Consider the following 20788-nt stretch of genomic DNA (forward strand, 5'->3'; position numbering starts at 1 on the left):
TGCTGTCGACGCCCAAGGATTAAACTCTGCTACGTGTGTGTGTGTGTGTAATACGTGGGTTAACTGACGTTTGAAACATTAAAAGGGACACCATGAAACAAAATCAACATTGTAACCAGATTACGTCGACCAATAATAATCATTGTTGTATTCGCGTATTAGACGCTGGTGTGCTGTGTCCGAGTTTGGTAATATTATATACATACGTAGCAATGTTATTATACAACACGACGTGGTCGTTGAGGGATATCACGAATGCGTCTCGTGTTTAATTTTTCGTATTTCATAGCCCGAGTGCGTCCGAAATCTTATTGATAATATTAAATAGCCCGATATCGTCCTAAGCCCGCAGCCAAAGCTTTTATGCAACAGATCGGACGATTGACTATATTATTAATAGTACAAAATACGTACAACTACGTAGGTACTACGTAATTTGTTCGACTACCTATATAAACCGCATTTTGGTTAATCCTCGATAATAACTGAGCACGACTACGACTCGTTTACGGTCAATAAGTGCGGGTAATGAACTGATGCACGAAGCAGTGCCGTAATAAACAATACATTATAGTTACACGTGTTTTTAATATTTTCAAAAAATGTATAATATTGAATTATAGATAATAAGAAAAAAAATATCATTAAAATTAGTACACTCGACCAAACTTTAAGTGTGTAAAAATAGGCGGATATATACTTAAGCCAAAATAGTGAAATAAACAAAAAAAAATAACCAAATATTTTTAGGGTATGGACCAGTTCACTTCTTTGTGATGTACCCCAGGTAGGGTAACCTAAATAAACTGGGAAATATTCGGGCTACGTCGAAAATACGATATTTTTTCCTTGGTAGGTACGCATTCGCGGGTGATAACTGATATTCTGGGCGCACTCGGGAAATAAATAGGGCCATTCGGGATGATGACCGTCATTTCAGTGGATTGCAATTGTCATCAACGCCATAATATACGCTGTGATAATGATCATAATATATGGTGCATGATTGCAGATCTCTGCTGCAACTGCATTTCGGGCCACCGAACAGGCGGGGAGGTGCGTGCGCCGGATTTAACTGTAGGTAAGTACGTTAACGTCGAATAACGATGTGTACCTATGATATTATTATGATGTACGCAATATTATTGTAGGTGCAATTGAAGAGGGAGTGGGGCTTGAGTGTGCTAAACACTGCAAATAGAACTCCCGGTTATGAAATTAACACCCTCGACAATGATGCCATATTTATTATGGTTAGTTTTTGGTTTTGAGCTTATGTTAATACATAAATGTAATAAATACAATAGTACAAAGTCGTTATTATATAACATTCATATACGATAGTCGAAATTGTTTAGAAGTGGATGGAGAGGGTGCAAAGTGACTCATTCTTTAATCTATGATCGCGATACTATAACTTAAAAATATTGATCGTCGTATCAATAAAAATTATGATAAACTTACCAAATAATATTATATTTTGTATATGCATGTCATTATTTATTTATTTATTCATAATTTACAATAATTCTTATCATTTTTAATCATTTTAAAACGTGTTTTGCACCATGATAATTTATATGATTCATTTTTGCTAATCGTATAATATTACATTAAGTACCTACATTTAATTACATGTTTTCGTTTATATTTGATGGACTGCCTATCGCAGGATATCAATTTTTTTGACGACAAAATTTATCAAAAGACTAGTACCTCCGCACCAACCCCCCAACCAGAGTTTTTTCGTCGAAAATACGCCCCTGGCTATAATTATTGTTATCATAGTCGACACCCTCGGCGACTGCAGAAGTCCTACTGTTTAGCACGCGCTCCTGCACGATGAACAATATAATAATATTATATTATACAATACCCAGACAGATTCCAGGTCCCAAGACTCGTCACTCGACGGCATTATATTATCACTTCGGTAGTGTACGTCTCGTGTAATGCGAACGTTTAATTAATTTCTCGCTTCCCGTGCAATAAAATTATAATATTATTATTCCGTTCGTTTCGGCCGTCGTGTCTGGAACGTCTCGCATGTCACAATGCATCGTGTACGCGTATCGTGAACGTTGCAGTGTAAATATTATTACCAAAAATAAAAACATTTTAATATTATAATAACTGCAGGTTACGAGTACACGTTATATTTTAATAAATCTTTTAACATATATTTTATTCCGAAAACGTTCCGGTTCAATCGCCTACGATATATTAATATACGCATGCCATAAATTATTATATATTTACATAACGCCTACAAAAACAGCGAAATAATATAATATTATTATGTCTAGGCCGTATTTGTTTGTACAGACCATTTTAATAAAATATGATATATCTACGCGGATGCGCATACGACTTTTTTGCACGTTACGTTGATACGCGATTCAAATTCAAGATGGCGTAACATCAAGAACCTAAACTTTCAACTGAACAACCACACTAGTTTGCTTTATAATCCAAAGATATATTATACATTGTAATATTTAAAATTGTTCTATTTTTAAACATTCGCTCAACCAATAGAGGTAAGTACCTTGATTAGTGATTACTGTATACCTATTTTTGAAAAAATCTTGTTTAGTTTTCTTTTGTGTAAAACCGATAAATATTATTATTTTTATATTTTATAGGTATAATTTTTACACGTATAGCATTTAATGTTTATAATAAAATAATTGGAAAAAAAACTCTATATTATGGTTAGTTCAGAAAATGATTCCGTTAAAAAAAAATTTAATTGTAAATTATAATATTAATACTATATAGGTAAGCACTTTAAAGTTAAAAGCTATGATTGTTGAATTAAATTTCTAGTATTTACTATAAGACTTACTGTATTAATGCCCCGGACCCAATTTTCGACGGGAATATAATAATTGAATCTCATTTAATCCTGTACCTTATATAATACGATTTTCCGTTGCAAGTAAGTACCACCGTTGCCCACTATACTGAAACAAAACGGTTCAATGTCAATGCGTGTTTATACTATAGTCATCCAGTCGTCCTTTGGGCGTGAATTTTGAAGGTCAGAGGGTATCCGGCAATATTATTATGTAGACTATACAGAGGATCGCACTGGCGAACGTGATAATAATTTTTCAAACACGTCCAGGTTTCCACCACCGAATAACAATAACAATAGCACCATTCCCACGTGACTTTTTGCCGGCTATATCATCGTCGTCGTCCCCTTCTATCCGACAGGAGAACATTTTAACGCTCTCTTTTCCACGACGACAGCGACGTCTAAAATATCCGCATCCAACGGAGCTCACTAATCTTATGTAAGTCGAACCGTGTATACCGATATCGCTCGCTAGACGGACTGTCACACCTAAGACGACGACGACAATCAAATGACGAGTGAGTAACAACAAATAATAGTAACGCCAAAAGTAAAAACGCAGTTCTCTATCTATGTATATATAGTATAAATTATAATAATATCCTATAGGTACGACTTTTATTATTCGGCTCGCACGCGTTCGTTTCATTTCGTCGGTTTTATATATTATTATTATGTGTGTACAGGAAAGTTTTCTAAAGGCTCGGGGCGAAAAACTAGCAATTTAAGACACGCTCTGTGACTACGTGGTTAGGTTTATCCGTGCAGCGCGGTTGATCGGAATTAAGTTTTAATGCCGGTAACGAGCAGCAAAATTATTTCAATAGCTGTAATAATATTACAGTGGACATTTATTTTTATGTAATTTACCACATAACATTTCTTTCAAAAATACGAACCGACCGTCACATGGGATACATAGTATTGAGACTTGGTATTTCTTTTAAGTCTAAATATTATAAATGTATAGGAATGTCCGTAGAAATACTATACATACTATTGTTTAGAAAATTATCTATGAATTGAAAAAAAATATGTACTATACAGGTAAATCTTTAACTCTGTCTTACTGTCTATCTCTCTCTCTCTCTCTCTCTCTCTCTCTCTCTCTCTCTCTGCGTGTCTCTTTCTCTCTCTCGCAATTCAAGCCATGCCATCTTTTATATACCTACCCATCGTTTTGTAATTATAGTCAGTTAAAAAGACACAATACCAACTATCTAGTAAATAATAACCATGTAATATAATATTTTATAAAAATATATACTTTAATTTACTTAAATAATAATTTATTGTATTTGTTAATGGTATTAGGTATACCTACAAAGCTCTTATAAACCACCGTCCTATTATCATTAATATAAATTCATTATATTTGAATAAAATTAGCCTGACGTAGACTTTTAATAATTTTATAGTACCTAACCTCTCGTTTTCTAAAATTCACGGAAGCAAAAAATAAATCTAAATAATCTAAAAACGAATAAAGCGTATTTATTTACCTAATCATTTGCATAAAATATTTCAAGGGGATTACTTTTTCTTTGAATTATGTACAATTTCGAATACTGATTTTACTATACCAGTTTAATAGTTATTTGAAGTTCCTAGGAACATTAAAAACATATTAAATAACTCTTTAGAGTTTATGATATTAATATATTATAATATATGATTTATAGGTAGGCATCAAATTAAAAACTAGTACTAAAATTATAAAACAAAACATTACAATAAACATCAAAAATAAACGAAAATAAATTCTATATAAATATAATATTATGATACATAAAATAGATTAGTTTGTTTGAAATAAGACATATTTTACTGGCATCTGATTTTAAATGTTTTATTTTATGTAAATACCAAAAAGTCATTATCCACTATGTTAATAAGACATTTGTATATTTTAATAACTGTTTATTGTAAATAGGATTATGTCTGTATCAGTTGTTTAGTGCACTAATTCCTATCTTTCCACCATTATCCTAAATAATGTTGTTAAATAAAGCAAAAAAATAATTATGACAAAATTGTACTTTTTTACCATACCAGGAAAAGTTGGTTCCATGTTATGATTAACCCTTATACTTTGATGGTTTTTTTTTTATGGAATTACTTTTATTTCGCGCTTACAAAAATAAATAAAATAAAAATATTTATGAACAATGTATTCATTTTATTGTAATGAGAACACTTTTGAATTATATTTTAACCACCAAACCCTCAAATGACCTATTATAAAATCTTTATTTTCATTTTCGTTCATAATACAATAATATTATTATTATTTATTATTACATGCATATATTATACAATGAAACACTAGAATATTTATATAGGTGGGTACTAGGTAGTAGGTAGTTACAATTTTCACACTGAACGCGTAATTTTAGAGTAAACCCCAGTAATATGGTAAGAAAATAAATCATTCCAATGATAAATTAAAATTAGGTATACAAACTATCTTGTGTTATACAACTACATAATTATTAAGAAAACTATAAAAGATGATTTAATAATAATTCCTGCAGATCCACGCCGGTGAATACTTTGTTCATAACGTTACGTTTAAAACTTAAAAAGGCGCTTTACGCTTAAGGTGTTATTTACTAAATCGTTGTTTGGTATAAATTATTATGCTTACCGAAACTAAACTAAGTTTAAATTGAAAATTTGTTTTGCTGTTCGACACAGTCCGTTTTAATAACATCATCAAATAAAACGTGTATCTACCTATGGTGAATCATATTATTATATTTAATGTTTAAATGTACAACTCTTTTAAAGAAACAGCCACTACGTTGCCGGACAAAATAATAATATTATCCGCGCACCGAGTTTATAATAATTATTTATATTGCTCAATATTTTAATGAAACTCTATAACCATCGCTGACATAACAATAATATAATAATATTAATAATAATAATAATATGACGATCGCCAGCTGTCTTAAACGGTGTATATCACATAGGTACGTTGTACCGGCGAGGACAACAGATCGAATTGACAAGGTCTCGCGGCCTTGCGTGTATCAAAACACACATAAGCGTTACAATTTGGCCGCGTGGGAGCGTTAAGACTTACTGGCTCGCGATATGATGGGTGAAATGGACATATGAAATTAACGATACCGGTAATCCTAATGGGCAGTATAATAATAATAATATAGTGGCGATTCGGTGTCAAGGCAAACGTGGGAAAAACCATTGGCCATCACAATAACAATAGCGAATGTCCGAATATTTTGATAAACACGTCAAGCTTATGACCATAAACGACGATTCGGGTGAACTCGAATAACTGAAGTCAAACGAAATTGATTCGATTATTAGTCAATGTGAAAATCCGCATAAAGACGCGTGTTAAAATTGAAAATATGTAATTCAAGATAATCATTACTCTATATTTTATTGAAAAGAAAATATTATTAATTGAGTTTTGACAAGTCAAGTCATCTATGCGTATGCATAGAATGCAAACTGTAGTCCAGAAAAAATGATCATAATAATTAATAATATTTATTCCGTACACGAGTCATTCAAATTAATTTGATTAATGAAGACGAAGAAAAGTTTATTTTATTAAAATAATTTATATTTTAATAAAAGAAAAAACACAATTTAATGTGCATAAATTGTAAATTAAATTTGATTTATCGTGATTTTAAATTGCTAGTTTTCAATAAAAATTTACTCACGGATACATATAAATGAATAATAAAGCATCGTTGTGAACCAATAAGATCATAGAAGAACACATCTTAATAAAAATAAACATACGATCATAAATAAATTTACATGAGAAAAACACGAACGGTTGTTGTGTTCATCATGAACGTAGACAAGTAGTTTTCCTTCAAAATTTATTAGGCTCGAACAAATGACAATTTATTTGAAGTAATAAAATTAAATTATATTTTATATTTATTCATATTTCGAAACCTGCTGTATAGAATTAGAATAGTTATACTTGAGGTATTTGAGTATTTCTCTTATCAATAAAGCAATAAGATTATGAGTTGGCAAAACCACAACTTTCATCATCCCACTATTATAGTCACTGATTATAATATTTGTCTGTAATCTGTATAAATGTTAATATTTTGTGATAGATTATTTTGCTAATAGAGTTTATTATTTTTAATTATTTAATAATTAAAATTGAAAATAACAAACACAAATAGCTATGAACGAAAATTAAAAAGTAAATTTGAAAGGAATACATCTAATAAGTTTTGAAATTAATATCTGAGTAATGAAAATTAATAACTTAAAAATATAAAATAAATATAATTTGTTTACATAAATAAAATATTTAACATTAATTAATTTATAATTAAATTGTTATAATGTGTATAATTAGTATCACTAAAAAAATGAATGTGTCAAATGCCTTAGAAAGATAAATTGTATTTTTTTTTTTTAAATAATTGTTTATTAGGCCTTCTGTTATAAAGTTGAACAAACAACAAGCTTAATTGATAAAATAAATAATAAATTCAAATCTTAAGTAAAAATGCCTCTCAATGGAGGTATTTTGTCATAAAGTGCACATGTATTTAAAGAATAATATTTGAACAAATGTAGAAATATGTTTAGGATCAACCCATGTTTCAAATATAAATAAAGTGCACTTTGCCATACACGATATTTACCATACATTATTTAAGTTAACTTTAACTATTTAACCAACAAGTTAAATTTTTAGGAGTAGTTAATTTTAAATTCATAAAAGTACCTAACGAATATATTATGTTGCCTTTCACAACGATCTAAATTTACTAACAGTCAACAAACTTGCAAAAAAATATTATTCCTATAAAATATTGCTTTCAAAATTAACGATTTGTATTTTCTCACATTAGGAACCTCAAAATATCCATCGTTGATTCAAAATAAATTGATCCAAAGACTTATTATAATAAATATTTAATAGGTTTTTTTCAATATTTCCTCTTCACGAATCACGACTTCCATGTTGTTACACATATAGTTTATACTCATAAATATAACGTAGGTATTGTTTATATTTAACAGAATGTATAATATACTTTAAATTAATAAATTTTATTTACGTCTGATACAGACTAATAACGTTTTTAAATAAGTACAGACGACTGCAACAGTCTGCAGTATTCGATTACATCATAATCATGAAATCTTCAACAAAAGCATTTAATACATTCAGTACCTATTTTGTTCATTCTATTTCAATGTTTTTGAAAATTATTTTCAAATTGAATTTCGAGTAAATAATATCACATATTAAATTTATTGTGAACTATGTAAACTTAAATTCAGTCAACCAATAAAATTAGGACATCTGTTTCAATGGTAGGTATCATCAACTATTGTGGAACGTTCATGGCCTATAATCTTTCGTAACACTAATGTTATGGTATCTTAACACGATAATAATATTGTTGTATATATACCATACCAAGAGATTATATGATATACTTAAAACGATTGTGTCTCTTATTGTTATAAGTGTTATTTCTTTATACTAAATAATTAAATTTAATGTATGCACTTCAATGGTTATATTTTATCAAGTAATAAATACAAAATAATATGCATGTATTCATCAATTAATAGTTTATACATTATACGACAAATCCATACAGTTAAAAATACAAACAAAACTTTATTAAATCTTTTATTTTATTATTGGGATGTCACTGACACATTGTTCGTAACGGTAATGCGCAATATTTTTAATACATCCAGATCAGAAAATAAAACTACATAATGAAACTATGGCATAAAAAACATAATTTTAATGATTTAATATAATACTTTGGATTATGGTAAAAAATTAAAATGTATTTTTATTGTAGGTATAGTAGTAGTCATAATTTAAATTTTTTTCATTTATTTTATTTACCCATAGGAATTTTAATAAAACGATGAGTACATTGCAAAACATATTTGAATAACTTGGAAAATCAAAACTGTATAATAGATACATAATATATTGAATCAATATTGTATATATAATAAACCTTATGAATATTAATATTGGTATATTTTTTATGTCAAATAAATATAAACAGTTAGAAGATTATTAATATATTTCTTTGATCATTATTAATTGAAAATGTTACTTTTTAATTTACTTACGATTCATCGAACAAAAATCATACGTATATCTTGAGTATTTTAATTACTCTAGAGTGTTACGAGAGTCTCCTTACCTAATATTATTACGAAACAATTTAATTTTAAACTCTGAATTGTAAAACTGTGCTGGAAAACGAACTGACGACTAAATAATAATATGGTAAAGTACGTTTAATCATTATTATCATCAAACACGATACTTATACATTAATCGTTTTAAAAATTTGATTTTAAGATCGATAATTTCTTATTAGGGTACATCGATTGGTACCTTTTAAAATAATACGATAGTATATTTAACTACCTATGAACATAAAACGTGGCACACTGTACAAACAATAATTAATATTAGGTTCGTAAAATTACATACGCCATAATAATTACGTTTTGTTTTAGAAATTAATAACGGGCCGCTTTTCACGGCATTATTAGTGTTTCTGGCTTCAACCGGCATCACTTTTGCCGACGACGACAAATGGGTATGGGGCAGATCAAACGATCAATCAAGGGCTGACTCGAGGATCGGATCCTCGTCCGACGAGGTGATCCGAATAGCTAAACCACTTTTGCGCAATCAGCCCAACCCAAAGCCCAGTCCGTTATTCCAACCCGCCAATAACCCGAGGCTGGACACCAAACATTACAGGTAAACGATAAGACTTTTTTTCTTTACTAAAATAGTAATAAATAAGACACAAAATCGGATTTAAACATTGATTTTAGAATAAAAAAAAATACGTTTATTTTTTCGTGTACATTCAATTGGAAACAAAAACAGATAACAAGAATGAAAAGTTACCATAGAATAATAATATATACATCGTGGAACTCTTGTAAAAAAATACTTTTCATTTTTATTGGTATTTAAATTTTAAATAGGGCTACGGATACGACCAATTTAAATAGTATTTTAAATTTACCTACTCAAAATGTACCCGAAAACAAATATTTGAGAACAAATACAAATAAGTATTTACAAGAAGTATTTAAATGAAAAATCGAATAAGTACCTACTATTTTATTTTTACTCAAAATTGATTGAAAAATATTATTTTTTTTATGTAACAATCCAATACCTACCAATTGATAATAATTATTAGACTGTCTCCGTTTAAATTACCGATGGAATGGAGACACCAGTACACTAGTATACTTAACACTTGAAGAATGGACAACAATTTATGAAGTATTGAATTATACATTAATAATTTACATACAAGTATAATATGATATTATATCCTAACAAAAAACAATTATTATAACATAATAGATTTTACAATATTTCTACCTTGCCATCAATAAAAAAATAATTTTTCTTAAGTTTTTATGTTGATACATAGTATAATATGTCGAATACAAATAAATAGTATTATTAATAGTTTAAAAGAGTGATTTCAATGTGATTAGTGATTAGTGATTACTAATAAACTATATAAAATTGCTTTGTGATTGACATTTCGGGGAAATCATATTGTAGGTACGTGGGTTTTGTAGTGTTCGTTAAAATATTATTAATGATGGTTTTTGCATCAATTATCCTGATGTTGATAAAATAACTGCAGAAGTAATAATTAAATATTATAACCCGATGAATAGAATAAATGTGGTATTCTGGAAAGACTTATCAAGACTTATCAGCTGATACATCTGTCCCTCAAAAATATAATATGTTAATTATTTCTTACGTTCCACGCGTAAAACCGACATTAATCCAAACGAAATCTTAAATCGATGTACAGGGATGACTCCATACGAAACGGACGCTATGAAGTCAGCGAGGATTATGTACCGGACAGGGAACCTTTGTTGCAGCAACCAATCCATATATCTGAGACCTTTAGCAGCAGGCCCTTCGACAGACCACCGCCTCCAAATAACCTACCGCAAAGACCTTTGACGAACTTCCAAGCACCTTTGAGACCACAACGACCGAATGCCCTCATCGATTCCGTGCACGCGCCGTCTAGGAAACCCGTGCCCGTAGCCACCGAACCTGCTGGTTCTGCAGTCGGCATACTCACTGGACCAGTGCCGTCGTGGCAACGACCGGCGGTCCACAAAAACGGCGATCCAACGAATTTTGAAAAGTGCAAATGCTCGTTCTCTTTCAACTGTAAATCTCCCGGGATCAAGTTCGTAAGTAGAATATATTATTATATTATACACTATATCGTCGAGATTTACGCGTGAATAAAAATTAATATATATATATATATATATATATATATATATATCTTCAGCTGGCACCGGGCACTTTTCGAATTTATCTATTGCTACCGAATCGTCTAGGTAGAGAGCACTTTTAAGTATTTAATTCAATTGAATACAGACTCTAAAGTATCAAATTAAATTGAAGTTGATAAAGTACCTATACCAAATTAAAGGGAAACAAACTAAGATAATTGTCTAGCATGTGGGAAACATCGTTCTTTATCTTGATAAAACTAAAACCAATAGTTTTAATTAAATCGACGTTCTCTGTAAAGGTTTAAAAACCACAAATCATGAACAAATAATTGAATTTGTAATATTTATTCCAAAATATCGTAACTACTAAGTACTAACTACCTGTAATGAATTACATTTGGTAAGTGAAAAAGTCATAACATACATCGCTAATAAAATGTTTGAATGAATTAAAAAAACATAGAACAAAATGTGTTTTTATATAATTTAATTCAATTTTTACGTCCCACTGATTGTATCAACAATTGTTCAATTAGCTAATCAAATAAACAATATTGAAAGAATTATTAGGTAGGTACATGTAGAATTTACGAAAGAATATTTTAATTTTTATGGTGCCGAAATGATCAATATTGTCTTTAATAAAACAATATTACAACCAAACTAACTTGGCTATAGTATACTCTTTAATTTTCGAGTTTCAGGGAAATGTAGAAAAACAACACGGACCCGCATAAAAAAAATATGTAGGTATAAAAGAAAACGACGAGTATTTAGTAATTTATATTTATTACCGTATAATTAAAATTCGAAATATTACTGTTTTTAATTACATAATACCTACTCGGTTTTTAATGAACGGTATATAAACCATCAGTAATCCGACAGCAAACTCTGTTCTCTTTTATCACTTATCTCTAATACATTTACCTCTTTACGTGATTAAAATAAAAGTTTAAATGAACGAATACGCTTTAAAATTTTAAAAATAGACTTCTATAATAAATACATTCACTATATTTAATATTTATCATTCATCTCTTTGAAAGTAATCATTTTATAATGTTTTTGGTTCTACCACCATTTAATATTTTTATTCACCAGCCGAATTAAAGGGTCGTCAAACAAAATAAGGCTTCTTATCTCAATATAATATTATCTCGTTAAAAATGTGTTTTTACAATAAACCATGTTAATACGATTTATAGTTGTATGTATAATATAATATATATACCTACTGTGTGGGATGTGGATTCCAAACACCGTATATAGTCGTGATCATCTAAACTTTTTCTTTGTCCTATAAGATTCGAACAATTACATTATGTGACATGCGTTTTTGTAGGGGACAGACAGTTTGCGGTGGCTACACACATGCAGCTCATCATACTATTAATCGGATTAAAGCAAACCCCCTTTTGTTATCTTTTAAATAAATACGAAAAAGTCTTTATATATTTTTCTTACGGACTCATAACTTACAAAACATTGATAATACACGTTTTTCATTTAAATGAAAAAAAATGGTTTTAGATTATAAATAAAACATAAAAAATAAATAATCAATATTATTATTAATAGTTGTCTGCAGATATTTCATTAAAACGTGTTTAATTAATGTATGTGTTTCAGGGAAGCTGCGATGAAGGAAAACAATACTGTTGCTACAACGATTTTGATGGTGCGAATTCAGGAAGCCAAGAAGTAGACAAATATGGAGGAGACCGAAGCGAACCCATACCTTCCGTGTTAGTTGGTCCAGGTGGAAGTCACAGGCCGGGTTTAAAACCTGGCATATATGGACAAGTTTCCAACAAAAATGTAAGAACCACAAACTGTAAGTGCATGATATACGCATATTAATATTAGTCTAAGGCCATTGCATAATGTAATTAGTTAAAAACAAATACAATTAACATTGATTTGCTTATAGCCAAAATAATAATATTAACTACAAAATAAATTATGAAACAAATTTATATTATATGAAGATGTAGTGTTATATATTTTAAAATCATTGGTATGGTACATTTGTGCTACAAAAACTAATTCTGAGTAAAGCTCAGATAATTATTTTATGTTTTTGAGTGGATACCTATAGTTAAATTTAGATGTATAGCAAGAATACAGTTAACCTCGTACTTCAATTTTATTTTAGACCAAGACACCCTAAGACTTCAAATATATTATATTATATAGTATGAAAAGAAAATATGATTCACTGTGATTTCATTGTATTTAAATTTTAAATGCCTAGGTGTAAAAATAATTATGAATTTTTTTTTTAAGACTTTGAAAAATATAAAAGCAATAAATAAAATCTGTAGGTAGGTACTCATTAGAATTTAAAAATATAAATAAACTTTAACTACTAATACTTGAGTTTAATTTAAATATTTTAGTTATAACATTTATATTACTGATTGTATTAAACGAAATAGTATACCTATACTAGTATACTTGAAGGACTCGAAAATCGTAAGAAAATATAACTCTATTTTTATTGTATTTTATATTTTAATAACAGTACTGTATAATAATATATTGTTAAAAAATGTTTCTAAGTAGGTACTTTCGTTAATAAATTGCAATTTAAATATGTTTTTAATTACAATACAATTTTTAGGAACATATTGAACGACAAGAATTTATTGGTAACAGTTTTCCAAATGAACCATCATTCAACAGACGACCAAATGAGTATGGAAATAATCCTTTTATTATTCCGAGACAATTGTAGGTATAATATAGTAAATCATATTATAAATAAATGTAATTATTAATATATTTTTTTTTTATTTTAATTATATTATAATTTAACAAATTCTAATTTATAACTTGATTTATATTTCATTATAAAACACATACTGTAAAATATCCGTTATTTATAGACTATAGTAATTATAGGTACTAAAAATGCATGTTTACGTATACAAGATAAAATAAAAAATATTTTACGTCAGCTAGAATCAATATGATATTTATTGTATATAATATATAATATTTGTGTAATGTGTGTACGTCTTAATCATATTCATATAGATACTCGATTTAATTTTAAAAAAAATTCTGATAAGGATGAATTATATGTGAGATTCAAAATGTATTTTTAATTATTATGTAATTAATGTTCTTGTTTATATAAAGCTAGCTTATACATAATAATAGCTTACAAAAATTAATTTATTATGCATTTTTTTGTTTTACATAAGTACCTATCGATAATTTATCTTATACTAGCAACAATGCAACATATTGTAAACAGTATTCTAGACATATATAGGCTTTGTATTAGTTATTTATTTATGTTTTATTTTAGAAGGAAATAAATTATCATTATGTTATAGCCTATAACGAATAGGTAACATAAATTAAAAATTAATATTTTTTCATTAATTGCATTATTATTTACTCAAATATGATAACATCCAGATACATTATATTGCACACACTGCCAATTACATTAGTAACATACGTATAAAGTACATGTATTCAGTATTGTCGCAAATATTATTTATTAAGTAAAAAACTTGTTTTCCATAAGTCATAACATCTAACAAAGTATAAATCAACAATACATAAAATACAAAATAAATATAAATTTTTATATTCTGCTTTTAATGGTTATAAATGTATGATATCCTAAATATCTACCAAAACTATACTGTCAGAAACAAAAAAAAATATTTAATATTGTATTACTTTTTTTTTTAAAATTTTTTCTATAAAAGATTATTTTTTGTGCTTTAATGTATATTATATTATATTAAGCACTGTCAAACGATAGAAAATTTCAGGTAGACTGTAACATTAGAATAAATTGGATAAAAATAAAAATAAATGAATAACAAAAGTTTGTTTTTGAAGGTTGACTATCAAACGAATATTCTTGTAACATTATGAATTCAAAACCTATTAATTGGCTAGTGCTTATACTAACCTAGAAATATTAAAATATGCACTGCGAATATGGCCATAAAAATTGTAAAAATAAACGATACAAATATTCAAAAAAAAATAATTTATTAACGAATATTTGGCTGAGTGTCTACAAAAAATATTAAAATAGTTGATCTCATGAATTAAAATACAGTGGCTAGTAAGAAATAAAACGTTAAAGATAATGTAGATAATTTAAAAAAAAAACATAGAATAATATGAGGGTTGAGAATGACAAGTGATCTAATGAAGGTATTATATTCTTTATCTTGAAAATACTCAAGATAACATTATATTTATAAGCTACTTATGTTCAAATTTGAAAAAAAATATAGGCGATTCGATTTACTAAATCGTAAAGGACTGTTCAAACTACAGAGATACATTTTTCAGGAGAAAGTATGAAAACTCTGCAGCCACATATGTATATTTGTATAATATACGCTTTTGATACTATTCGACTTTTGTACAATAGTAAGTTTGTAGTTCGTAGGTACTCTGGTAAGTATACCTATGGTGGCTACTACGTGGTTTTGCTGCCACTTTTGTCGAATTAATGGCTCTATATACATAACGAAATTTAACTTGTTTTTGCAACACAAAATCTCAGACCAAAATCACAGCACACATAAGATAAACATTTTCAAACATCTTACCTATCTACATACTGTAACGAGTCCACAGGTGACTGATCAAATTGTCAGAATTTACAATTAAATATTATGGAACACAATTAAGTGGGGTTGATGTATTATCATTAAAGTCTGAAAATAATATTACGTAAAACCATACCAAATAACAAAAATTATAAAAATAGTCTGTAATATTTATTTTCGGCTTATGGAGAAATTCAATTTTTCGATTATTTTATAATTTATACAGTTAAATTAGTTGCTATTAAAGACTCATTGAAATAGTTTTGTGATTTATGTATTTAGTGCATTATTTATAAAATTACAATATTATTTAAATAAGCAAGTTAATAATAATTATGACATTATGAATTAATATAAATATAATATTTTCCATACAAGAAATTTACATTTATGAATATAATAATAGAATAAACTCATACATTTAAACAACAATATTAACAAATAGATAATACTATTATAATAGCTACGTAGGTACTTTAGGTACTTTAACAATAATATATTTCGAAGCACCCAAATTGCCTCCTGAATCTCATAGTAGATTGCTTTCTCAAGTATTGCATCAATTCTATCAGACCTTCCTTTTTTTATTTGGTATCGATTTTGCAACGAAAAGCAGCAGTTAATTCCCCATATTCCACCAATTTTAAATTGTAGGTTACTTTTTTGAATACTAAAAAATTGCCTTTTAGTTGGATCAGAAAAACAAGGGGAAAATATAAACTTCCCGAACAAAAATACAAATAGCAATTGTATTAATCAATTTTGAATTGACATAGGTAGGTAGACACTTATAACATTATAACGATATAATAATTATAAAATATTGATAAATTAACTATTCATATTTTATGTTAGGTATTAAGGTATATATTGAGTCTACTTGAGTTAACCTAACCTTGAGTTAACCTAACCTACTTGAGTCAATATTTCCAAAAATTCAAACCTATGCTATTCCATTTTTAGATGCCAGATATGTACATAGAAATAAACAATTGTATTATTTCAGTAATATAATTATCTAAAAAAATATTATGTGTTCAATAACTATGTCAAATCTTAGTTTATTTATTTTAATTAATTATTGAAATTAAAGAGTAACGATATGTATAATTTTTAGATGGAAAATACAATAGGTTGTTTTAAAATAAGTCATATTTTTTGTTTTACTTTAAAGTTTAATTACCTCCCAACATATATAGATACTAAATGTTAAAAAATTATCGATCGATAAACTTTATATACGTTTTCGCAAGTAAGTACCTATAAAAAAGCTTTTAAATTTTGATTATTTTTAAGATTAACTATTATACCTATATTATTTATATTTTAAAAGTGTTAAAAGTATTGTGATTGATATTGCAATTAAATAACCTATGAAAAATGATTTATTACGAATATATTATGTGTTTTGTTTTATGTTAGAGCTGCGCATCCCGACTTTCTTTGGATAAAAATAAAAAAAAAACATAAAATTCGGTGATTTATCAGTGTATTTCGATTTTAGTGTAAGTAACTCGGTTCACGGCCAAATAGGCATCGTTGTACCTTGCTTTGTGAACTAATTCGACCAAATATCATCACACTTTAGTGTGATAAATATACCAATTGGTATATTTTCGAACGTGATTCACGTATCACACTAGTAGGTATATACTACTCTCTAAACTTTCCTGATACCTCTATAAGAACAGTCTCTCAAACATTCGTAAAAATCGGTGAGTATTTTTTGAGTCAATAAAATAGGACATTGCATTTTGTTATACATTTATATGACAAACGACAATCAATTTTTTTTTCTATTTAAAAAAAGTCCAATATGCGTTAGCATGGCGGATTGGCTAGTCATACTAATTTTATTTTGAAATCGTATTTCTATAACCAATGGAAACCCTATATGTATATATCAACAACAATAAAATATTTGATTTTCATGAATCACCCTATAACAACCTATAAGGTTTGAAAAAAGCTAAAATCATCCTCAGAGTATCAAGGAACAATTATATCTAATGATATAACTAGTACTGAAATTGGTCGAGTAGTTTCTGATATTAGCCGTTAAAAAAACTAATTTCACATTTAGATATATACCTACATAGATAGATAGATAGATAGAAAGTTCGATAATATTTTTTATATATATACATTATACTTCGTACATAGATAAATGGAAATATAAATATATTTCTAATTTATTATTAAACTATTATTATAGTTTTGTTAAAATATTAAATAAAATTATAACAACAATTATGTAATATTATGTACAAATTCGTGAAATATTATCCATTATTTTTTAACAGTCATAATCATTTATCGAGCATCAATTTATTGTATCAGGGATCCGAAATATATACATTATGGATGTAATTACTACGAGTGTGTTTGATGTTAGTAAATATATTTGAACCGGGAACAATATTTTAGTTTTAAACAAATCGTTTTATGTTAATAAATCAGTATTATGTGAACAGAAGACAATATTCTCGTAAAAAAGGTTCAACTACTGAACTACCTGAAGAACATAATATTATAGAAGTCAATCCAAGTGACTGTTTTTATTAGATTCTAGTGTGCCCAAATACTTACCATTTATTTTATAGTAAGTACAGTGTACACCAATTAATAGGTAACAATATTGACCTAACGATAGAACATCATCCTAACCTCAACAGATACAGCTTTGAAATATTATTATTATAAACCCTAAGAGGAGCAAACTTACTTTAATTAATTAATGAAACTGAATGCACGTAACAATAGAAATAATAATTATGTTTGAGTGTCTACATTTTTTAAATAAAGTTTAATTACTATAAGATTACTTTAATGAGGTTTTCAGAATACTCTTTATGCATCATTAAAAAATGTATTATTTTGTTTTTGTCAAAATTGTGTTAAACGAAAATCCAAACATTTATTATTATGATATAGGTAGGCACTTGAAGTGATACAAAGAGATTTACTCAAATTTGTTTAATCTTACACATATATTAGGTACAGTTAGACAACATTTTAAATTAGTTCCATTTGATGAAACCAAAATATAATATAATATAATTCAAAACAAAAAAAAATTAAAATATACATACACACCCCCCTGCACTCAAAAATAAGAAGATAATATGCACGAATAATTCCAAAATATCCGTAATCATTGTGCTAAATAATCTTAATAAAATATTTTCGTAATAAATGATATAGTTTGAATAAAACAAATAAACTATAGATATGTATATAAAAATATTAATACTGCAGAATATAAGAAATGTAGCCAATAGGAACATATTATATTATTATGATAAATAAATAAATGGAAAAAATGGAAAAAATTAACTTTTTACACTAAAATATTATATGGAATTTAGATTGGTATAAAAAAAATGAAACAAATTATAATACTTACATAATTGTTTTTCCCAATGTGCAGTAAAAATATTTAAAACCAAACAATTATATTTATTTATTTGCACGACTGCACCAACTTCGAAAATGTAATATTTAGAATGATTATAAAAATTGTATTTCATTAATTATGAGTTTAGAATGAAATTTATCAAAATGATAATTTTAACTTAATAAGCACTTACACAAGCCCTGAGGACAACACTAGAAACAAAATTTTAATACAGCAAAAAACCAATCTCGAGTCAAATGGGTTATTTTTGAGAACACGGTATAGCTGATTTATTTTATATCAAATAGTTAAAGAATAGATTAGCAATATAATATTGCATATATTATTTACAGTTAAAATTTAAGTTTATAATACAGTTATTAAATATATAATAGGTAATATGTTACGTACAAATTAAATGTATTAGTATTTAATTTTTAAAACTGAAGAAGTAGGCACCTACCTAATAATATATTTTTTATTTCAGAATTTTAAAAATAACATTGCACAAATTAAAAAAAAATCTTGAACTAAAATTCCAAATTATTAACTTAACGTTAACCTATTTTTATGGGTATTTCTAAAATTAACTTTTCTATAATCTATATGAAACAATACGTCATGTAACTTTGGGATTTTTACATATCTACACCAAATTAATTGTTAAAAAAGCGGGCAAGTGGATGTTATTTTGCTGTACAGTAGGTTACAAGTGTGTCACTGTATGGATGGTATTAAATTTGAATTCAATGATATAATATCAGCCAAGGATATTTTATATTATATTTGTATTATTAATACGATAGCCGGTAAGTAGATTTAATATTATTTGTATATAATAATAATATACTTTAGATTTAGAAGTTATAAGACTTCAAGTACCCATGAGGCCATGAACAATATTTATAAATTATAACACAAACCAAAAATCGTTCTTTTTCGGTTAAATATCTAATTTTGTCCAAACTTGTACCTATTTAAAATAACTATAAAAAAAACTGTGTTTATATATTTTTTAAATTTTTTGTTACATAATTAACTACTTGTGTAGTTTAACAACATGGAATCTTGTTTTAAATGTTTAATTCTTAGCTATGAAACTACAACATTTTATACATTTTTAACTACTAAATAATTTGTACATTTTCAATTTGATAAATGTTATCAACATTTGAACTTTAAATGCTTTAAAAAAAAATGTGCAAATATATTTTCAATATTTACAAATACTGTCGTAACAATATATCAGGAGCCTTGTATTAAATATTAAAGCTTTTCGACCGGACAAAAAAATTGTATTGACATTTATAAAAAAAAAACTAAAAAAATTGAAAATATTCGCAAACCGTTCAAAACGAATCAAAATATTTTCAAATATAGGTAAATAAACATAATATGGTTTCATGTTTCTACGGTTATTGGGTTTTTGAATTACAAGAAACTAAGAAAATCGCCCCATGAGAAATCGAGTGGTTATCCAAATGTTGTAAAAAATTGAAGTTCAAACGCTCATAAAAGTTTAATTTTACCGGGTTGATTTTCCAATTTTTTTTTTTGATAAAGGTAGACAAATTTATAAGGAATCATGTATTACAATTTAAAATCTTAGATATAGAA

At 27.3% G+C, this 20788-nt stretch overlaps 2 protein-coding genes across 5 annotated transcripts in view; one reads left to right on the forward strand and one right to left on the reverse strand.

The window, feature by feature from the left end:
- Positions 1-20788, reverse strand: part of LOC132950182 (uncharacterized) — a 57771-nt gene that overhangs the window by 28534 nt on the left and 8449 nt on the right. The window lies entirely within an intron of this gene.
- LOC132950183 (uncharacterized) lies at positions 3231-14794 on the forward strand. 2 transcript variants are annotated; one of them, XM_061021459.1, is made up of 5 exons: positions 3231-3381; positions 9389-9638; positions 10732-11128; positions 12812-13016; positions 13806-14794. In XM_061021459.1, coding segments are annotated over exons 1-5 (861 nt in total). In that variant the 5' UTR covers positions 3231-3374; the 3' UTR covers positions 13808-14794. The 2 variants fall into 2 exon arrangements, with proteins under 2 accessions (XP_060877442.1, XP_060877441.1); XM_061021458.1 differs by having other exon boundaries at positions 12812-13000.

This window comes from Metopolophium dirhodum, chromosome 8, assembly GCF_019925205.1.
Source record: "Metopolophium dirhodum isolate CAU chromosome 8, ASM1992520v1, whole genome shotgun sequence".
Lineage (NCBI taxonomy): Eukaryota > Metazoa > Arthropoda > Insecta > Hemiptera > Aphididae > Metopolophium > Metopolophium dirhodum.

Bases quoted from the DNA above. Each gene is read 5' to 3' on its own strand.
- LOC132950183 (XM_061021458.1), top strand. The intron at 9,639-10,731 runs GTAAACGATAAG...ATCGATGTACAG, and splicing joins CTGGACACCAAACATTACAG to GGATGACTCCATACGAAACG. The intron at 13,001-13,805 runs GTAAGAACCACA...TACAATTTTTAG, and splicing joins GACAAGTTTCCAACAAAAAT to GAACATATTGAACGACAAGA.